Below are 22,358 nucleotides of genomic sequence, written 5' to 3'. Positions count from 1 at the left end.
AAAGTCTTTTTCTTCCTCAATACTGCAAAATTACAACCTGTTCTCACATTCTCTAATAGCTCAGTGTGTTATTAGGCTGATTCCCAAGTGAAAGGTCATAGAATCATAGAATGTTAGAGTTGGAAGGGACCTCCTGGGTCATCTGGTCCAACCCCCTGCTCAAAGCAGGATTCACTAAGACATCCCAGACATTGGTTTGAACCGAGGAGCCATGAAGTAGATTTCCCAAGAAAAGGGAAACAGCATCTTCCAACTCATAGATAGTGGTCTCTTGGCCAAGAAAATTACCAAACTGCATCATGTGAGCGCCATGACAGCTGGCAGAAGAGAAAACGAAGTCCATCTATCCATTCAGAAGCCAAGAGGTGGACGTCCAGGCAAAATATCAGAGTCAACAAGTCGGCTCATCACAAGGTCGATCAGTTGTAGTGCTACAAACACAAGAGTGGAGGTGGCTCATAGGCTTCGTAATAGTGAGATCACAGAAGTCCATAGAAGCATCGTGTGACCCACATTACACAAGACTGGAGTGGTGGTCCGAAAAAAGGCGAAGATGCCTTGACTTCAATATTGTCATATGAAAAGTGAATGGTAGAAGATTGGAAATGGGTGACGAGACGGAAATCAATAGGCTATAGGCACTGATGGGTGACAATGGGTCTGAAAGAAACAAGGGAAAAGGGGCTAATGGATGGACAAATTGAAGGAACTGTCAGGTTCGGTGGAGGAAGCCTGATAACATGAGGTTGTTTCACAGCCAAATGCATTGGATACTTGACCGGGATCGATGGTGGTCTCAATGCTGAGCTATATGTGACTGTCCTACAAGATGAGTTACTTCATACAGTCAAGTACTATGGTTTTGAAAAGGACGGCATAGTGTTCCAGCAGGACAACGACCCAAAGCATACATCGAGATTGGAGAAGAAATGGTTCAATGACAATGAAGTAGAGGAGCTGGATTCCACCCACAGTGCCCAGACCTTCACCCAATCCAACACTTGTGGGTAGAGGTGAAGAAAAAGCTGTATACAGACCCAAGTGAGGGACCAGTGTGCACCGACATGGGAAACCTGTAGAAGAGACCTGGGATCAGATTTCGGGGGAGACATGCTTGAATCTAACTGAGAGCAGAAGGATTCAGGCAGTGGTGAAAGACAAAGGTGGATTAACAAAATAAAAAAATTTTTTTTTAGATTTTTAAGAGCAAAACAGTAACAATGCAGTGACCTGACAAGAATCTGCATAAGTAATCATATGCTAAACAGCTGTAAGTACAATTTATGTATGAGATAGTCAAGATGATTGTCTATAAAATGATGGCAGTCTCAAGATCAAAGCAGTAGTGGATGGTGAGATATGGAGCCTGGAAGTCAGAAGGTCAAAACATCGTTACCCTTTTGCTCATCAGTGTACATAATAAAATAATTAATCTTTCCCTCATTTTTATCAGAGATACGTAGACATATTGCAGGTCTTTACGGAACATTGCTCATTTTTACTAAAATATGTCCCTGACTATTGCCATGTTGTAATGTGTCGTCTCTGCGGAAAAAAAAAAGCACAAAATGCCATTTCTTCACTATAATTTGATGACACGGCGAGCGAGAAAGGGCGGAGAGATTAACACAGGGGCGGGGCTTCCTCTCACTTTCCACCAATCAGATACAATCTTCAAAACCACAAAATTTCTTGAGAAAAAAAAAAAGCAAATAGAAAACACAGCGTTCCCTGCTCTGGTTATCTTATGGCAAACTGAATGAAGACGACAGAGAGCGGGGAAATGCAGAGCTAAGAGATATACGTATACTACTATATATACCGTCTATACGTACAGCTGTGTATAGGGAGGATGGCGTTAGCTTCCTGCGATTTTCAGGGTCAGTTCATATATGACAATAATCAGGTAAGTGGCCTCTGTACACATTATAGCAGGTAGTTTTCTATTTTGGTAGTGGATAGACATGTGCGTATACATATATATATTTTATTAATTAGCCACTGTATGTAGGTGCTATTTCAGCACCGTATGTAGGTATTATTTGTTTTCTGTAAATAGGTATTAATTGATCACTGTTTGGGAACTCTAGGTATTATTTGGAAACTGTATGTCGGTATTATTTGAGCACTGTATGTAGGTATTATTTGGCACTGTATCTAAGTATTATTTAGTCACTGTATATAGGTATTATTTGGGAACTGTATCTAGGCATTATTTGAGCACTGTGTATAGATATTATTTGGTTACTGTATATAGATATTATTTGGGAACTGTATCTAGGTATTATTTGGTCACTGTATGTAGGTTTTATAGGTTTTATTTGAGCACTGTGTATAGATATTATTTGGTTACTGTATATAGATATTATTTGGGAACAGTATGTAGGCATTATTTGAGCACTGTGCCTAGGTATTATTTGGTTACTGTATATACATATTATTTGGTCACTGTATGTTGGTTTTATTTGAGCACTGTGCCTAGGTATTATTTGGTTATTGTATATTGTATATATATATTGTATATTATTTGGGAACTGTATGTAGGCATTATTTGGTTACTGTATATAGATATTATTTGAGCACTGTATATAGGTATTATTTGGTCACTGTATGTAGGTTTTATTTGAGCACTGTATATAGATATTATTTGGTTATTGTATATAGATATTATTTGGGAACTGTGTGTAGGTATTATTTGAGCACTGTATATAGGTATAATTTGGTTACTGTATGTAAGTTTTATTTGATCACTGTATATAAGTATTATTTGATCACTATATGTAGGATCTATTTCAGCACCATATGTAGGTATTATTTGTTCACTGTATTCGGGTATTATTTGGGAACTGTATGTAGCTTTTATTTGAGCACTGTACACAGGTATTATTTACTCATTGTATGTAGATGTTATTTGGGACCTTTATGTTGGTATTATTTAAGTATTGTATATAGGCATTATATGGTTACTACATGTAGGCATTATTTAAGCACTGTATATATGCATTATTTGGTAATGTTTCTAGGTATTATTGGATCACTGTATATAAGTATTATTTATTCTTTGTATGTAGAAGCTATTTCAGTACTATATGTAGGTATTATTGAGTTACTGTATTCATGTATTATTTGAAGACTCTCAGTAGCTTTTATTTGAGCACTGTACACAGGTATTATTTGGTCATTGTATATTGGTATTTTTTAAGCACTCGGTGATAATTACTGCTACTTTGTCACCGTACAGAACGTTATTTTTGCAGTGTATAGCATTGGTAGCACTGTATAGTATTGTTATTTAGGCTACAATATGGACGTTTTATGTGTTCTTCCTCACTGTGATTGGGTATAATACCGTATGGTGCTTATATTTGAGCTCTGTATAGTCAATTACACACTGGAAAGTAAATAACCCCATAGGGAGAGGGCACCAACAGACGGTACGGGACCAAAATCTATAGAACATAGGCCTACCCTGAAGAAGTATTAACGTGGATCACACAGTCTCGAAAAAAATACTTCATACTAATATTTTTTTTTTGTTTCCAATATTTGAAATTTTGGAATATTTTTATTCACAAGGGCTTCCTTTTTTGGGCATTAATGGGGTTGTCCATTACTAGACACCCCCTGCCTAATAACTTCAGGGCCCCATTTAAAATAAAAACAATGGATACTGATTGGCTGCTGATTATCTGTAACTCATCAATATTCCGGCTTCACCTGACCAGCAGTCGGTGATTGGCTGCAGCAGTACCGTGACACAACAAGTAATATCTCCGGAACGACATTACTGCCGGAGATGAATATTTTTATTTTAAATGGAACCTGAAGTAATTTAGCGGGGGGTTGTTTAGTAGTAAATCACCCCTTTAGTAATTTCTATGGACACATACAGTGCTTCTAATTTTACGGAAAGGCATGCAAGTTTTATTTTTTTTCAATTATGTCCTTAAAGGGGTTGTGCAGAATTAATAAAACATGGCAATGACTTTAAGGAACAGCGCCACACCTGTCGCTGTTTGAGTCTGGTATTGCAACAGAATTTCTCTCATTCCAAAACTTTTTCTTTAAATTTTCTTATTTACTTTTGTTTTTTATATTTCTTCTTCTTTATATTATTATCATCATCATTATTATTTTTATTTTTATATTTTGGCCTATTTTATTTCGGAATGATCTACACAATGAAAATTAGAATGTGAATAAAAAAAAAAAATAACGACAGTGAGCAGGGTATACAGGCAGCAAATTCAATCTTTGCCCTTTGGTTAAAAAAAAAAAAAGCCGAGATAGAGAAAAAATAGTGATAAAAAAAAAATCAACAAGCTCTTCACAAAACCTGCTGCTTTCCCTGAGTAATGAGATTGTTTTTCATCTTCAGATATGGAATTGTGCCGCGTCAGAGCCGGGGCCGGAGATATACCCAGTGCCCCCTGGTTGTCAGTATTCGCACTCCGCTCCTCCAGACGTTACCACATTCCAAAAAAAAGAAGAATCCAATTGGGATGTGGATTTCCTCCATTTTTTAGAACAGTCAGCAGATGGCGGCTATTCCTCACAGGCGCCAGTTACCCAGGGTCACCCGCAGGAGTTCACGGATATGTGCCCGACTGACGTCATTAGTACCCTGCTCCTTCCCTTTGAAGACCACCTCGCAGATCCAGCATCTTTACATGGACCTCCAGAAATGATTCCCAAGACCGAGCCATCAACCAATACCAACCCGATCCACCAACCCACAGACAATGCCAATTACTCCATCCTACAATCTATGGGCTACGTGTATTCCCTGCCACCCAAACAAGATCTAATGCCGCCAGGGATTCCCAGCACCCACTATTCAACGATTCCAGTGCCAATTTTACCAAGGACTTCGTTTTCTGTTCTAGAAGGGCAATCTTACCAGTCCTTCCCCTCCACAATGTCCTACTATGTATTACCACAACCAACGGCACATTCACTGGCCTATACCCAAAAGGAAAAGAAGCAAAAGCAAGGAAAGCGCACATCAAACCGAACTGTCACCAGTCACAGCTGTACCCACGATGGATGCTACAAAACCTACACCAAGAGCTCACACCTGAAAGCTCATCTACGTACCCACACTGGTGAGAGACAGCAATGGCTGTGTACACACTGAGCGTCGCATTACCACCCCTCCGCCGAGAAATAGGAACAATAATACTGTAATTACAGTAACCCGGCTCCTGACCCTCTTATTACCCTGTAACCTCTTATTACAGTAACCCGGCTCCTGATCCTCTTATTACCCTGTAACCTCTTATTACAGTAACCCGGCTCCTGATCCTCTTATTACCCCTGTAACCTCTTATTACAGTAACCCGGCTCCTGATCCTCTTATTACCCTGTAACCTCTTATTACAGTAACCCGGCTCCTGATCCTCTTATTACCCTGTAAACTCTTATTACAGTAACCCGGCTGCTGATCCTCTTATTACCCTGTAACCTCTTATTACAGTAACCCGGCTCCTGATCCTCTTATTACCCCTGTAACCTCTAATTACAGTAACCCGGCTCCTGACCCTCTTATTACCCTGTAACCTCTTATTACAGTAACCCGGCTCCTGATCCTCTTATTACCCCTGTAACCTCTTATTACAGTAACCCGACTCCTGATCCTCTTATTACCCTGTAACCTCTTATTACAGTAACCCGGCTGCTGATCCTCTTATTACCCTGTAACCTCTTATTACAGTAACCCGGCTCCTGATCCTCTTATTACCCCTGTAACCTCTTATTACAGTAACCCGGCTCCTGTTCCTCTTATTACCCTGTAACCTCTTATTACAGTAACCCGGCTCCTGATCCTCTTATTACCCTGTAACCTCTAATTACAGTAACCCGGCTCCTGACCCTCTTATTACCCTGTAACCTCTTATTACAGTAACCCGGCTCCTGATCCTCTTATTACCCTGTAACCTCTTATTACAGTAACCCGGCTGCTGATCCTCTTATTACCCTGTAACCTCTTATTACAGTAACCCGGCTCCTGATCCTCTTATTACCCCTGTAACCTCTAATTACAGTAACCCGGCTCCTGACCCTCTTATTACCCTGTAACCTCTTATTACAGTAACCCGGCTCCTGATCCTCTTATAACCCCTGTAACCTCCTATTACAGTAACCCGGCTCCTGATCCTCTTATTACCCTGTAACCTCTTATTACAGTAACCCGGCTCCTGATCCTCTTATTACCCTGTAACCTCTTATTACAGTAACCCGGCTCCTGATCCTCTTATTACCCTGTAACCTCTTATTACAGTAACCCGGCTCCTGACCCTCTTATTACCCTGTAACCTCTTATTACAGTAACCCGGCTCCTGATCCTCTTATTACCCTGTAACCTCTTATTACAGTAACCCGGCTCCTGATCCTCTTATTACCCTGTAACCTCTTATTACAGTAACCCGGCTCCTGGCCCTCTTATTACCCTGTAATCTCTTATTACAGTAACCCGGCTCCTGACCCTCTTATTAACCTGTAACCTCTTATTACAGTAACCCGGCTCCTGATCCTCTTATTACCCTGTAACCTCTTATTACAGTAACCCGGCTCCTGATCCTCTTATTACCATGTAACCTCTTATTACAGTAACCCGGCTCCTGACCCTCTTATTACCCTGTAACCTCTTATTACAGTAACCCGGCTCCTGAGCCTCTTATTACCCTGTAACCTCTTATTACAGTAACCCGGCTCCTGATCCTCTTATTACCCCTGTAACCTCTTATTACAGTAACCCGGCTCCTGATCCTCTTATTACCCTGTAACCTCTTATTACAGTAACCCGGCTCCTGATCCTCTTATTACCCTGTAACCTCTTATTACAGTAACCCGGCTCCTGACCCTCTTATTACCCTGTAACCTCTTATTACAGTAACCCGGCTCCTGATCCTCTTATTACCCTGTAACCTCTTATTACAGTAACCCGGCTCCTGATCCTCTTATTACCCTGTAACCTCTTATTACAGTAACCCGGCTCCTGATCCTCTTATTACCCTGTAACCTCTTATTACAGTAACCCGGCTACTGATCCTCTTATTACCCTGTAACCTCTTATTACACTAACCCGGCTCCTGATCCTCTTATTACCCTGTAACCTCTTATTACAGTAACCCGGCTCCTGATCCTCTTATTACCCTGTAACCTCTTATTACAGTAACCCGGCTCCTGATCCTCTTATTACCCTGTAACCTCTTATTACAGTAACCCGGCTCCTGACCCTCTTATTACCCTGTAACCTCTTATTACAGTAACCCGGCTCCTGATCCTCTTATTACCCTGTAACCTCTTATTACAGTAACCCGGCTCCTGATCCTCTTATTACCCTGTAACCTCTTATTACAGTAACCCGGCTCCTGATCCTCTTATTACCCTGTAACCTCTTATTACAGTAACCCGGCTCCTGATCCTCTTATTACCCTGTAACCTCTTATTACAGTAACCCGGCTCCTGATCCTCTTATTACCCTGTAAACTCTTATTACAGTAACCCAGCTCCTGATCCTCTTATTACCCTGTAACCTCTTATTACAGTAACCCGGCTCCTGATCCTCTTATTACCCTGTAACCTCTTATTACAGTAACCCGGCTCCTGATCCTCCTATTACCCTGTAAACTCTTATTACAGTAACCCAGCTCCTGATCCTCTTATTACCCTGTAACCTCTTATTACAGTAACCCGGCTCCTGATCCTCCTATTACCCTGTAACCTCTTATTACAGTAACCCGGCTCCTGATCCTCTTATTACCCCTGTAACCTCTTATTACAGTAACCCGGCTCCTGATCCTCTTATTACCCTGTAAACTCTTATTACAGTAACCCGGCTCCTGATCCTCTTATTACCCTGTAACCTCTTATTACAGTAACCCAGCTCCTGATCCTCATATTACCCTGTAACCTCTTATTACAGTAACCCGGCTCCTGATCCTCTTATTACCCTGTAACCTCTTATTACAGTAACCCGGCTCCTGATCCTCTTATTACCCTGTAACCTCTTATTACAGTAACCCGGCTCCTGATCCTCTTATTACCCTGTAAACTCTTACTACAGTAACCCGGCTCCTCATCCTCTTATTACCCCTGTAACCTCTTATTACAGTAACCCGGCTCCTGATCCTCTTATTAACCTGTAACCTCTTATTACAGTAACCCGGCTCCTGATCCTCTTATTATCCTGTAACCTCTTATTACAGTAACCCGGCTCCTGATCCTCTTATTACCCTGTAACCTCTTATTACAGTAAGCCGGCTCCTGATCCTCTTATTACCCTGTAACCTCTTATTACAGTAACCCGGCTCCTGATCCTCTTATTACCTCTGTAACCTCTTATTACAGTAACCTGGCTCCTGATCCCCTTATTACCCCTGTAACCTCTTATTACAGTAACCCGGCTCCTGATCCTCTTATTACCCTGTAACCTCTTATTACAGTAACCCGGCTCCTGATCCTCTTATTACCCCTGTAACCTCTTATTACAGTAACCCGGCTCCTGATCCTCTTATTAACCTGTAACCTCTTATTACAGTAACCCGGCTCCTGATCCTCTTATTACCCTGTAACCTCTTATTACAGTAACCCGGCTCCTGATCCTCTTATTACCCCTGTAACCTCTTATTACAGTAACCCGGCTCCTGATCCTCTTATTAACCTGTAACCTCTTATTACAGTAACCCGGCTCCTGATCCTCTTATTACCCTGTAACCTCTTATTACAGTAACCCGGCTCCTGATCCTCTTATTACCCTGTAACCTCTTATTACAGTAACCTGGCTCCTGATCCTCTTATTACCCTGTTACCTCTTATTACAGTAACCCGGCTCCTGATCCTCTTATTAACCTGTAAACTCTTATTACAGTAACCCGGCTCCTGATCCTCTTATTACCCTGTAACCTCTTATTACAGTAACCCGGCTCCTGATCCTCTTATTACCCTGTAACCTCTTATTACAGTAACCCGGCTCCTGATCCTCCTATTACCCTGTAAACTCTTATTACAGTAACCCAGCTCCTGATCCTCTTATTACCCTGTAACCTCTAATTACAGTAACCCGGCTCCTGATCCTTCTATTACCCTGTAACCTCTTATTACAGTAACCCGGCTCCTGATCCTCTTATTACCCCTGTAACCTCTTATTACAGTAACCCGGCTCCTGATCCTCTTATTACCCTGTAAACTATTATTACAGTAACCCGGCTCCTGATCCTCTTATTACCCTGTAACCTCTTATTACAGTAACCCAGCTCCTGATCCTCATATTACCCTGTAACCTCTTATTACAGTAACCCGGCTCCTGATCCTCTTATTACCCTGTAACCTCTTATTACAGTAACCCGGCTCCTGATCCTCTTATTACCCTGTAAACTCTTATTACAGTAACCCGGCTCCTCATCCTCTTATTACCCCTGTAACCTCTTATTACAGTAACCCGGCTCCTGATCCTCTTATTAACCTTTAACCTCTTATTACAGTAACCCGGCTCCTGATCCTCTTATTATCCTGTAACCTCTTATTACAGTAACCCGGCTCCTGATCCTCTTATTACCCTGTAACCTCTTATTACAGTAACCCGGCTCCTGATCCTCTTATTACCCTGTAACCTCTTATTACAGTAACCCGGCTCCTGATCCTCTTATTACCTCTGTAACCTCTTATTACAGTAACCCGGCTCCTGATCCTCTTATTACCCCTGTAACCTCTTATTACAGTAACCCGGATCCTGATCCTCTTATTACCCTGTAACCTCTTATTACAGTAACCCGGCTCCTGATCCTCTTATTACCCCTGTAACCTCTTATTACAGTAACCCGGCTCCTGATCCTCTTGTTACCCCTGTAACCTCTTATTACAGTAACCCGGCTCCTGATCCTCTTATTAACCTGTAACCTCTTATTACAGTAACCCGGCTCCTGATCCTCTTATTACCCTGTAACCTCTTATTACAGTAACCTGGTTCCTGATCCTCTTATTACCCTGTAACCTCTTATTACAGTAACCTGGCTCCTGATCCTCTTATTACCCTGTTACCTCTTATTACAGTAACCCGGCTCCTGATCCTCTTATTAACCTGTAAACTCTTATTACAGTAACCCGGCTCCTGATCCTCTTATTACCCTGTAACCTCTTATTACAGTAACCCGGCTCCTGATCCTCTTATTACCCTGTAACCTCTTATTACAGTAACCCGGCTCCTGATCCTCTTATTACCCTGTAACCTCTTATTACAGTAACCCGGCTCCTGATCCTCTTATTACCCTGTAACATCTGATTACAGTAACCCGGCTCCTGATCCTCTTATTACCCCTGTAACATCTTATTACAGTAACCCGGCTCCTGATCCTCTTATTACCCCTGTAACCTCTTATTACAGTAACCCGGCTCCTGATCCTCTTATTACCCTGTAACCTCTTATTACAGTAACCCGGCTCCTGATCCTCTTATTACCCTGTAACATCTGATTACAGTAACCCGGCTCCTGATCCTCTTATTACCCCTGTAACCTCTTATTACGGTAACCCGGCTCCTGATCCTCTTATTACCCTGTAATCTCTTATTACAGTAACCCGGCTCCTGATCGTCTTATTACCCCTGTAACCTCTTATACAGTAACCCGGCTCCTGATCCTCTTATTACCCCTGTAACATCTTATACAGTAACCCGGCTCCTGATCCACTTATTACCCTGTAACCTCTTATTACAGTAACCCGGCTCCTGATCCTCTTATTACCCTGTAACCTCTTATTACAGTAACCCGGCTCCTGATCCTCTTATTACCCCTGTAACCTCTTATTACGGTAACCCGGCTCCTGATCCTCTTATTACCCTGTAATCTCTTATTACAGTAACCCGGCTCCTGATCCTCTTATTACCCCTGTAACCTCTTATACAGTAACCCGGCTCCTGATCCTCTTATTACCCCTGTAACATCTTATACAGTAACCCGGCTCCTGATCCTCTTATTACCCTGTAACCTCTTATTACAGTAACCCGGTTCCTGATCCTCTTATTACCCTGTAACCTCTTATTACAGTAACCCATCTCCTGATCCTCTTATTACCCTGTAACCTCTTATTACAGTAACCCGGCTCCTGATCCTCTTATTACCCTGTAACCTCTTATTACAGTAACCCGGCTCCTGATCCTCTTATTACCCTGTAACCTCTTATTACAGTAACCCGGCTCCTGATCCTCTTATTACCTCTGTAACCTCTTATTACAGTAACCCGGCTCCTGATCCTCTTATTACCCCTGTAACCTCTTATTACAGTAACCTGGCTCCTGATCCTCTTATTACCCTGTAACCTCTTATTACAGTAACCCGGCTCCTGATCCTCTTTTTACCCCTGTAACCTCTTATTACAGTAACCCGGCTCCTGATCCTCTTATTACCCTGTAACCTCTTATTACAGTAACCCGGCTCCTGATCCTCTTATTACCCTGTAACCTCTTATTACAGTAACCTGGCTCCTGATCCTCTTATTACCCTGTAACCTCTTATTACAGTAACCCGGCTCCTGATCCTCTTATTAACCTGTAACATCTGATTACAGTAACCCGGCTCCTGATCCTCTTATTACCCCTGTAACCTCTTATTACAGTAACCCGGCTCCTGATCCTCTTATTACCCTGTAGCATCTGATTACAGTAAACCGGCTCCTGATCCTCTTATTACCCCTGTAACCTCTTATTACAGTAACCCGGCTCCTGATCCTCTTATTACCCTGTAACCTCTTATTACAGTAACCCGGCTCCTGATCCTCTTATTACCCCTGTAACCTCTTATTACAGTAACCTGGCTCCTGATCCTCTTATTACCCTGTAACCTCTTATTACAGTAACCCGGCTCCTGATCCTCTTTTTACCCCTGTAACCTCTTATTACAGTAACCCGGCTCCTGATCCTCTTATTACCCTGTAACCTCTTATTACAGTAACCCGGCTCCTGATCCTCTTATTACCCTGTAACCTCTTATTACAGTAACCTGGCTCCTGATCCTCTTATTACCCTGTAACCTCTTATTACAGTAACCCGGCTCCTGATCCTCTTATTAACCTGTAACATCTGATTACAGTAACCCGGCTCCTGATCCTCTTATTACCCCTGTAACCTCTTATTACAGTAACCCGGCTCCTGATCCTCTTATTACCCTGTAACCTCTTATTACAGTAACCCGGCTCCTGATCCTCTTATTACCCTGTAGCATCTGATTACAGTAAACCGGCTCCTGATCCTCTTATTACCCCTGTAACCTCTTATTACAGTAACCCGGCTCCTGATCCTCTTATTACCCTGTAACCTCTTATTACAGTAACCCGGCTCCTGATCCTCTTATTACCCCTGTAACCTCTTATTACAGTAACCCGGCTCCTGATCCTCTTATTACCCTGTAACCTATTATTACAGTTACCCGGCTCCTGATCCTCTTATTACCCTGTAACCTATTATTACAGTAACCCGGCTCCCGATCCTCTTATTACCCCTGTAACACCTTATTACAGTAACCTGGCTCCTGATCCTCTTATTACCCTGTAACCTCTTATTACAGTAACCCGGCTCCTGATCCTCTTATTAACCTGTAACCTCTTATTACAGTAACCCGACTCCTGATCCTCTTATTACCCTGTAACCTCTTATTACAGTAACCCGGCTCCTGATCCTCTTATTAACCTGTAACCTCTTATTACAGTAACCCGGCTCCTGATCCTCTTATTACCCTGTAACCTCTTATTACAGTAACTTGGCTCCTGATCCTCTTATTACCCTGTAACCAGAGGCGTAGCTAGAGCTTTTGCCGCCCGGGGCTGTTCCCGAGTTTGGCGCCCCCCCCCCCCCGGCTCAATACACACAAAGGTTACCAAAAACGGTTTTCCTGTTTTGTAGAACTTAAACTGGGCCTAATGGTGTCACCCCCACATGCCACACCTGTGACTTAATACCACCACACCATGACCAGGCCACATAGTGACCGAATAATACTACATACAAGGGACAAATACCACAACACCATTTCCAGACCACATATTACCACCACATAGTGACTGAATACTACAATACTGATCAGTAATAAAAAAAAAAACACAATACTATCACCATAAGTGCCAGTATTCACAGGAGATCTGTACTTAGTATGCAGTGTCTGTGTAGAGGTAATACAGAGATCACTGGTGACATTATACACAGGACCTCTATATAGTATACAGTGTATAGTGTCAGTGTATAGGTAACACTGACTCACCAGTGACGTCTCTAGGTGAAGTCCTTCATCTTTCATCCAGCACAGACCGCCATCATTCCTTCCAGCCAGGACTCGTTTCTGCAGGAAATAACACAGTTATCTCGAGCTCCGCTTGCAGAACACATTACTTAATTTTTCACAACTTCTACATTACATCACATGAAGAAAAAAAGGTGATATAGTGTCACTCTGCACAGTAACAGGACCGCCCCCCCATTTAAAACAGTATACTCAAAAAATAAAATAAATACATCACTGCAGTAATAATATCCCTTAATTAGCCCCTATGGTAATACTATTCCCCACCCTGGCCCCGTTTCTCATTCCTGGCTCCAGCCATATGTTCTCGCATCCTGCCCTCATGAGTATCCATTCTACCCCATATGATCTCCCCATCCTGCCCCACCAGCCTCCATCGTATCCGTCCTGCCCCATGATCCAATCCTGCCCCGTGTCTCCAATCATGCCCCGTATCTACATTCTGCCCATGCCTCAAGTCCTGCCCCCAGTGTGTCCAGCATATTACCCCCATGTTGTCCAGCAATCTGCCCCAGTGTGTCCAGCATATTACCCCCAGTGTGTCCAGCAATCTGCCCCAGTATGTCCAGCACTGCCCCCAGTGTGTCCAGCAATCTGCCCCAGTGTCCAGCCTTTCCCCAGTGTGTCCAGCAGTCTGCCCCAGTGTGTCCAGCATATTACCCCTAGTGTCCAGCATTGCCCCAGTGTGTCCAGCATATTACCCCCAGTGTGTCCAGCAATCTGCCCCAGTGTCCAGCATTGCCCCAGTGTGTCCAGAAGTCTGCCCCAGGGTCTCCAGCATTGCCTCAATGTGTCCAGAAATCTGCCCCAGGGTCTCCAGTATTGCCCCAGTGTGTCCAGCAATCTGCCCCATGGTCTCCTGTATTGCCCCAGTGTGTCCAGCATTCTGCCCCATGGTCTCCTGTATTGCCCCAGTGTGTCCAGCAATCTGCCCCATGGTCTCCTGTATTGCCCCAGTGTGTCCAGCATTCTGCCACATGGTCTCCTGTATTGCCCCAGTGTGTCCAGCATTCTGCCCCATGGTCTCCAGTATTGCCCCAGTGGGTCCAGCAATCTGCCCCATGGTCTCCTGTATTGCCCCAGTGTGTCCAGCAATCTGCCCCATGGTCTCCTGTATTGCCCCAGTGTGTCCAGCATTCTGCCACATGGTCTCCTGTATTGCCCCAGTGTGTCCAGCAATCTGCCCCATGGTCTCCAGTATTGCCCCAGTGTGTCCAGCAATCTGCCCCATAGTCTCCTGTATTGCCCCAGTGTGTCCAGCAATCTGCCCCATGGTCTCATGTATTGCCCCAGTGTGTCCAGCAATCTGCCCCATGGTCTCATGTATTGCCCCAGTGTGTCCAGCAATCTGCCCCATGGTCTCCAGCATTGCCCCAGCCCCAGACAGTGAGACATAAAGAAAAAAAAAAAAAAGTAAAATCCTCACCTCTCCCGTTCCTAGCGCAGGTCCGGTGCAGTCAGCGTCTCTCCGGCTCTGCGACGCTCAGGACAGAGAGGCAGAGCGGCGCGCACAGTAGTGACGTCATCGCGCCCTCTGCTCTGAGACGTCGCAGAGTCAGAGGAGGCTGCAGCTGCCGGCGCCGCAGGAACCAGGAGAGGTGAGTATAGAGCGGGGGGCGGGGTCCGGTGGTGGGGGGAGCTGGCCCTGGTCGTGGCGGCGGACGGCGCCGCCCGAAGATTTAAAGGGGCGTCTTTTTTTTTTTTTCTTCTGCAGCGCCGGCCGCCCCCCGCATTGTGCCGCCCGGGGCGGACCGCCCCCCCCGCACCCCCCTTCCTACGCCACTGCCTGTAACCTCTTATTGCAGTAACCCGGCTCCTGATCCTCTTATTACCCTATAACCTCTTATTACAGTAACCCGGCTCCTGATCCTCTTATTAGCCTGTAACCTCTGATTACAGTAACCCGGCTCCTGATCCTCTTATTACCCCTGTAACCTCTTATTACAGTAACCCGGCTCCTGATCCTCTTATTAACCTGCAACCTCTTATTACAGTAACCCGGCTCCTCATCCTCTTATTACCCTGTAACCTCTTATTACAGTAACCCGGCTCCCGATCCTCTTATTACCCCTGTAACCTCTTATTACAGTAACCTGGCTCCTGATCCTCTTATTACCCTGTAAGCTCTTATTACAGTAACCCGACTCCTGATCCTCTTATTACCCCTGTAACCTCTTATTACAGTAACCTGGCTCCTGATCCTCTTATTACCCTGTAACCTCTTATTATAGTAACCCGGCTCCTGATCCTCTTATTACCCCTATAACCTCTTATTACAGTAACCCGGCTCCTGATCCTCTTATTACCCTGTAACCTCTTATTACAGTATCCCGGCTCCTGATCCTCTTATTACCCTGTAACCTCTTATTACAGTAACCCGGCTCCTGAGCCTCTTATTACCCTGTAACCTCTTATTACAGTAACCCGGCTCCTGATCCTCTTATTACCCCTGTAACCTCCTATTACAGTAACCTGGCTCCTGATCCTCTTATTACCCTGTAACCTCTTATTACAGTAACCCGACTCCTGATTCTCTTATTACCCTGTAACCTCTTATTACAGTAACCCGGCTCCTGATACTCTTATTACCCTGTAACCTCTTATTACAGTAACTCGGCTCGTGATCTTCTTATTACAGTAATCCGGCTCCTGATCCTCTTATTACCCTGTAACCTCTTATTACAGTAACCCGGCTCCTGATCCTCTTATTACCCTGTAACCTCTTATTACAGTAACCCGACTCCTGGTCCTCTTATTACCCCTATAACCTCTTATCACAGTAACCCGGCTCCTGATCCTCTTATTACCCTGTAACATCTGATTACAGTAACCCGGCTCCTGATCCTCTTATTACCCTGTAACCTCTTATTACAGTAACCCGGCTCCTGATCCTCTTATTACCCTGTAACCTCTTATTACAGTAACCCGGCTCCTGATCCTCTTATTACCCCTGTAACCTCTTATTACAGTAACCCGGCTCCTGATCCTCTTATTACCCTGTAACCTCTTATTACAGTAACCCGGCTCCTGATCCTCTTATTACCCTGTAACCTCTTATTACAGTAACCCGGCTCCCGATCCTCTTATTACCCCTGTAACACCTTATTACAGTAACCTGGCTCCTGATCCTCTTATTACCCTGTAACCTCTTATTACAGATACCCGACTCCTGATCCTCTTATTACCCCTATAACGTCTTATTACAGTAACCCGGCTCCTGATTCTCTTATTACCCTGTAACCTCTTATTACAGTAACCCGGCTCCTGATCCTCTTATTACCCAGTAACCTTTTATTACAGTAACTCGGCTCGTGATCTTCTTATTACAGTAACCCGGCTCCTGATTCTCTTATTACCCTGTAACCTCTTATTACAGTAACCCGGCTCCTGATCCTCTTATTACCCAGTAACCTTTTATTACAGTAACTCGGCTCGTGATCTTCTTATTACAGTAACCCGGCTCCTGATCCTCTTATTACCCTGTAACCTATTATTACAGTATCCCGGCTCCTGATCCTCTTATTACCCTGTAACCTCTTATTACAGTAACCCGGCTCCTGATCCTCTTATTACCCTGTAACCTGTTATTACATTAACCCGGCTCCTGATCCTCTTATTACCCTGTAACCTCTTATTACAGTAACCCGGCTCCTGATCCTCTTATTACCCTGTAACCTCTTATTACAGTAACCCGGCTCCTGATCCTCTTATTACCCCTGTAACCTCTTATTACAGTAACCCGGCTCCTGATCCTCTTATTACCCCTGTAACCTCTTATTACAGATACCCGACTCCTGATCCTCTTATTACCCCTATAACGTCTTATTACAGTAACCCGGCTCCTGATTCTCTTATTACCCTGTAACCTCTTATTACAGTAACCCGGCTCCTGATCCTCTTATTACCCAGTAACCTTTTATTACAGTAACTCGGCTCGTGATCTTCTTATTACAGTAACCCGGCTCCTGATTCTCTTATTACCCTGTAACCTCTTATTACAGTAACCCGGCTCCTGATCCTCTTATTACCCAGTAACCTTTTATTAGAGTAACTCGGCTCGTGATCTTCTTATTACAGTAACCCGGCTCCTGATCCTCTTATTACCCTGTAACCTATTATTACAGTATCCCGGCTCCTGATCCTCTTATTACCCTGTAACCTCTTATTACAGTAACCCGGCTCCTGATCCTCTTATTACCCTGTAACCTGTTATTACATTAACCCGGCTCCTGATCCTCTTATTACCCTGTAACCTCTTATTACAGTAACCCGGCTCCTGATCCTCTTATTACCCCTGTAACCTCTTATTACAGTAACCCGGCTCCTGATCCTCTTATTACCCCTGTAACCTCTTATTACAGTAACCCGGCTCCTGATCCTCTTATTACCCCTGTAACCTCTTATTACAGTAACCCGGCTCCTGATCCTCTTATTACCCCTGTAACCTCTTATTACAGTAACCCGGCTACTGATTCTCTTATTACCCTGTAACCTTTTATTATAGTAACCCGGCTCCTGATCCTCTTATTACCCTGTATCCTCTTATTACAGTAACCCGGCTCCTGATCCTCTTATTACCCTGTAACCTCTTATTACAGTAACCCGGCTCCTGATCCTCTTATTACCCTGTAACCTCTTATTACAGTGACCCGGCTCCTGATCCTCTTATTACCCTGTAACCTCTTATTACAGTAACCCGGCTCCTGATCCTCTTATTACCCTGTAACCTCTTATTACAGTAACCCGGCTCCTGATCCTCTTATTACCCTGTAACCTCTTATTACAGTAACCCGGCTCCTGATCCTCTTATTACCCTGTAACCTCTTATTACAGTAACCCGGCTCCTGATCCTCTTATTACCCCTGTAACCTCTTATTACAGTAACCCGGCTCCTGATCCTCTTATTACCCTGTAACCTCTTATTACAGTAACCCGGCTCCTGATCCTCTTATTACCCCTGTAATCTCTTGTTACAGTAACCCGGCTCCTGATCCTCTTATTACCCTGTAACCTCTTATTACAGTAACCCGGCTCCTGATCCTCTTATTATCCTGTAACCTCTTATTACAGTAACCCGGCTCCTGATCCTCTTATTACCCTGTAACCTCTTATTACAGTAACCCGGCTCCTGATCCTCTTATTACTCTGTAACCTCTTATTACAGTAACCCGGCTCCTGATCCTCTTATTACCCTGTAACCTCTTATTACAGTAACCCGGCTCCTGATCCTCTTATTACCCTGTAACCTCTTATTACAGTAACCCGGCTCCTGATCTTCTTATTACCCTGTAACCTCTTATTACAGTAACCCGGCTCCTGATCCTCTTATTACCCTGTAACCTCTTATTACAGTAACCCGGCTCCTGATCCTCTTATTACCCCTGTAACCTCTTATTACAGTAACCCGGCTCCTGATCCTCTTATTACCCCTGTAACCTCTTATTACAGTAACCCGGCTCCTGATCCTCTTATTACCCTGTATCCTCTTATTACAGTAACCCGGCTCCTGATCCTCTTATTACCCTGTAACCTCTTATTACAGTAACCCGGCTCCTGATCCTCTTATTACCCTGTAACCTCTTATTACAGTAACCCGGCTCCTGATCCTCTTATTACCCTGTAACCTCTTATTACAGTAACCCGGCTCCTGATCCTCTTATTACCCTGTAACCTCTTATTACAGTAACCCGGCTCCTGATCCTCTTATTACTCTGTAACCTCTTATTACAGTAACCCGGCTCCTGATCCTCTTATTACCCTGTAACCTCTTATTACAGTAACCCGGCTCCTGATCCTCTTATTACTCTGTAACCTCTTATTACAGTAATCCGGCTCCTGATCCTCTTATTACCCTGTAACCTCTTATTACAGTAACCCGGCTCCTGATCTTCTTATTACCCTGTAACCTCTTATTACAGTAACCCGGCTCCTGATCCTCTTATTACCCTGTAACCTCTTATTACAGTAACCCGGCTCCTGATCCTCTTATTACCTCAGTAACCTCTTATTACAGTAACCCGGCTCCTGATCCTCTTATTACCCCTGTAACCTCTTATTACAGTAACCCAGCTCCTGATCCTCTTATTACCCTGTAACCTCTTATTACAGTAACCCGGCTCCTGATCCTCTTATTACCCTGTAAAATCCTGTTACATTAATAGTATTATTTTAAAATTAATAATAATTATATTATATGAATACCAATGAACTTCCACGTTATTTTGCAGGAGAGAAACCTTATGTATGTGAATGGGATGGTTGCGGTTGGAAATTTGCCCGTTCTGATGAACTTACCCGTCATATACGGAAGCACACTGGTGTTCGCCCTTTCCATTGTTTTTTATGTGAACGAACTTTTGCCCGTTCTGACCATCTGGCTCTACATATGAAGAGGCATGAATATAAGAGTAATGGGAAGGAAATAATAAAATGATCTTTAGTACTATTATCTGTCTGTCAGATCTCCTGTTATTATAGAAGTTCTATTTTTGTATATAATACATATATGTGTTTTTTTTTTAACTAATCCTATCACAGGAACTGTACAAGTTCAGGCTCTGCCCTATGTTCCCACTTCTTCTTCATACCATAATTGTATAGAGTAATGTACATGCGTGTAGATATTCCATATGTGTGATTTTACTGCATGACCACTAGAGGCAGCTGCCTTTTTTTTATTTTTTGTGATTTTTTTGGAACAATCCTTTTTTTAATTTTGTAGCAATAAACTAATTCTGATGATTTTTTTGTGCTTTTTTTTTCTTTTGTATTTGTTTGTATACTCTGATTGTGTCAATGATACCCAAGGACGACATGCCCAAGGGGAATGTATGAGTCTCATCCACTGCCCCGGTCATCAACCCCAATCTAATATAGTAAATGTGGGTTGGTGCATTTATTTTAAGAATAGTGAATGACATCATCATGATTAGGTTTAACAATGATGAGGTTTAACAATGATAAATGTAAGGTTATACACATGGGAAGAGGGAATCAATATCACCATTACACACTGAACGGGAAACCACTGGGTAAATCTGACAGGGAGAAGGACTTGGGGATCCTAGTTAATGATAAACTTACCTGGAGCAGCCAGTGCCAGGCAGCAGCTGCCAAGGCAAACAGGATCATGGGGTGCATTAAAAGAGGTCTGGATACACATGATGAGAGCATTATACTGCCTCTGTACAAATCCCTAGTTAGACCGCACATGGAGTACTGTGTCCAGTTTTGGGCACCGGTGCTCAGGAAGGATATAATGGAACTAGAGAGAGTACAAAGGAGGGCAACAAAATTAATAAAGGGGATGGGAGAACTACAATACCCAGATAGATTAGCGAAATTAGGATTATTTAGTCTAGAAAAAAGACGACTGAGGGGCGATCTAATAACCATGTATAAGTATATAAGGGGACAATACAAATATCTCGCTGAGGATCTGTTTATACCAAGGAAGGTGACGGGCACAAGGGGGCATTCTTTGCGTCTGGAGGAGAGAAGGTTTTTCCACCAACATAGAAGAGGATTCTTTACTGTTAGGGCAGTGAGAATCTGGAATTGCTTGCCTGAGGAGGTGGTGATGGCGAACTCAGTCGAGGGGTTCAAGAGAGGCCTGGATGTCTTCCTGGAGCAGAACAATATTGTATCATACAATTATTAGGTTATGTAGAAGGACGTAGATCTGGGTATTTATTATGATGGAATATAGGCTGAACTGGATGGACAAATGTCTTTTTTTCGGCCTTACTAACTATGTTACTATGTTACTATGTTACTATGATTACTAGATGACATCATTAATGGGTGTAGCTACCAATGACAATGGTCTTAAAGAGTAACTGTTGTTTTATTTTTTTAATTTCATAATTGTGTACTTGAAAATAAGCAACTTTGTCAGGTATCTTGTCAGCGAAATCCTCCGATAAGCAGTTGGTGCTTTTAAAATTCTATGGAGTAGGGAGGAGTTGGAGGCAGACACAGCCATAAAGGAGGGAGGAGCTGGAGGAAGACACAGCCATAAAGGAGGGAGGAGCTGGAGGAAGACACAGGCATAGAGGAGGGAGGAGCTGGAGGAAGACACAGCCATAAGGGAGGGAGGAGCTGAGGAAGACACAGCCATAAAGGAGAGAGGAGCTGGAGGAAGACACAGGCATAGAGGAGGGAGGAGTTGGAGGAAGACACAGCCATAAAGGAGGGAGGAGCTGGAGGAAGACACAGCCATAAAGGAGGGAGGAGCTGGAGGAATACACAGCCATAAAGGAGGGAGGAGCTGGAGGAAGACACAGCCATAAAGGAGGGAGGAGCTGGAGGAAGACACAGGCATAGAGGAGGGAGGAGCTGGAGGAAGACACAGGCATAGAGGAAAACGATAAAGGTTGCACCATTATTTTACCAAGAATTACTCTAGAACATTGAAAATGCATTACTGCCATAGAAAATAGGAGAAAAGCGCTATATAATCTACACATGAAATATTTATCTGCAAAAATTTTTGCTATTTTCTATGGCAGTAATGCATGTTGAATGTTCTAGAGTAATCATTCTTGGTAAAATAATGGTGCAACCTTTATCGTTTTTCAACTTATGTTTTTTTGGTTGGCGCCTGTTCACACTAGCTTGGATGTTTTGGTCTTATTCTCTATTTGTGCAGGCATAGAGAAGGGAGGAGCAGGAAGCAGACATAGACATAGGGGAGGGAGGAGCAGGAGGCAGACACAGACATAGAGGATGGAGGAGCAGGAGGCAGACACAGACATAGAGAAGGGAGGAGCAGAAGGCAGAAATAGACATAGGGGAGGGAGGAGCAGGAGGCAGACACAGACATAGAGGATGGAGGAACAGGAGGCAGACACAGACATAGGGGAGGGAGGAGCAGGAGGCAGACACAGACATAGAGGATGGAGGAGCAGGAGGCAGACACAGACATAGAGAAGGGAGGAGCAGAAGGCAGACACAGACATAGAGAAGGGAGGAGCAGGAGGCAGACACAGACATAGAGGAGGGAGGAGCAGGAGGCAGACACAGACATAGAGGAGGGAGGAGCAGAAGGCAGACACAGGCATAGAGGAGG

At 43.7% G+C, this 22,358-nt stretch overlaps 1 protein-coding gene across 1 annotated transcript; it reads left to right on the top strand.

Annotated features, from left to right (window-relative positions):
• Positions 1 to 1,742: 1,742 nt before the first annotated feature.
• KLF1 (KLF transcription factor 1) lies at positions 1,743 to 20,029 on the top strand. Its single transcript, XM_069762199.1, has 3 exons — positions 1,743 to 1,906; positions 4,379 to 5,105; positions 19,516 to 20,029. The coding sequence occupies exons 1-3, from the start codon at positions 1,853 to 1,855 to the stop codon at positions 19,719 to 19,721; spliced, it is 987 nt and encodes a 328-aa protein (XP_069618300.1). The 5' UTR covers positions 1,743 to 1,852; the 3' UTR covers positions 19,722 to 20,029.
• Positions 20,030 to 22,358: the final 2,329 nt, after the last annotated feature.

This window comes from Ranitomeya imitator, chromosome 4 (genome assembly GCF_032444005.1).
Source record: "Ranitomeya imitator isolate aRanImi1 chromosome 4, aRanImi1.pri, whole genome shotgun sequence".
Classification (NCBI taxonomy): domain Eukaryota; kingdom Metazoa; phylum Chordata; class Amphibia; order Anura; family Dendrobatidae; genus Ranitomeya; species Ranitomeya imitator.
The sequence above is the reverse complement of the archived record's forward strand: the minus strand, read 5'-3'. Positions and strand labels throughout refer to the sequence as shown.

Excerpts from the sequence above, each read along its gene's own strand:
- KLF1 (XM_069762199.1), top strand. The coding sequence starts at position 1,853 with ATGGCGTTAGCTTCCTGCGATTTTCAGGGTCAGTTCATATATGACAAT. Across the intron at positions 1,907-4,378 it reads TCATATATGACAATAATCAG|ATATGGAATTGTGCCGCGTC; the intron begins GTAAGTGGCCTC and ends TTTCATCTTCAG. Across the intron at positions 5,106-19,515 it reads TCATCTACGTACCCACACTG|GAGAGAAACCTTATGTATGT; the intron begins GTGAGAGACAGC and ends GTTATTTTGCAG.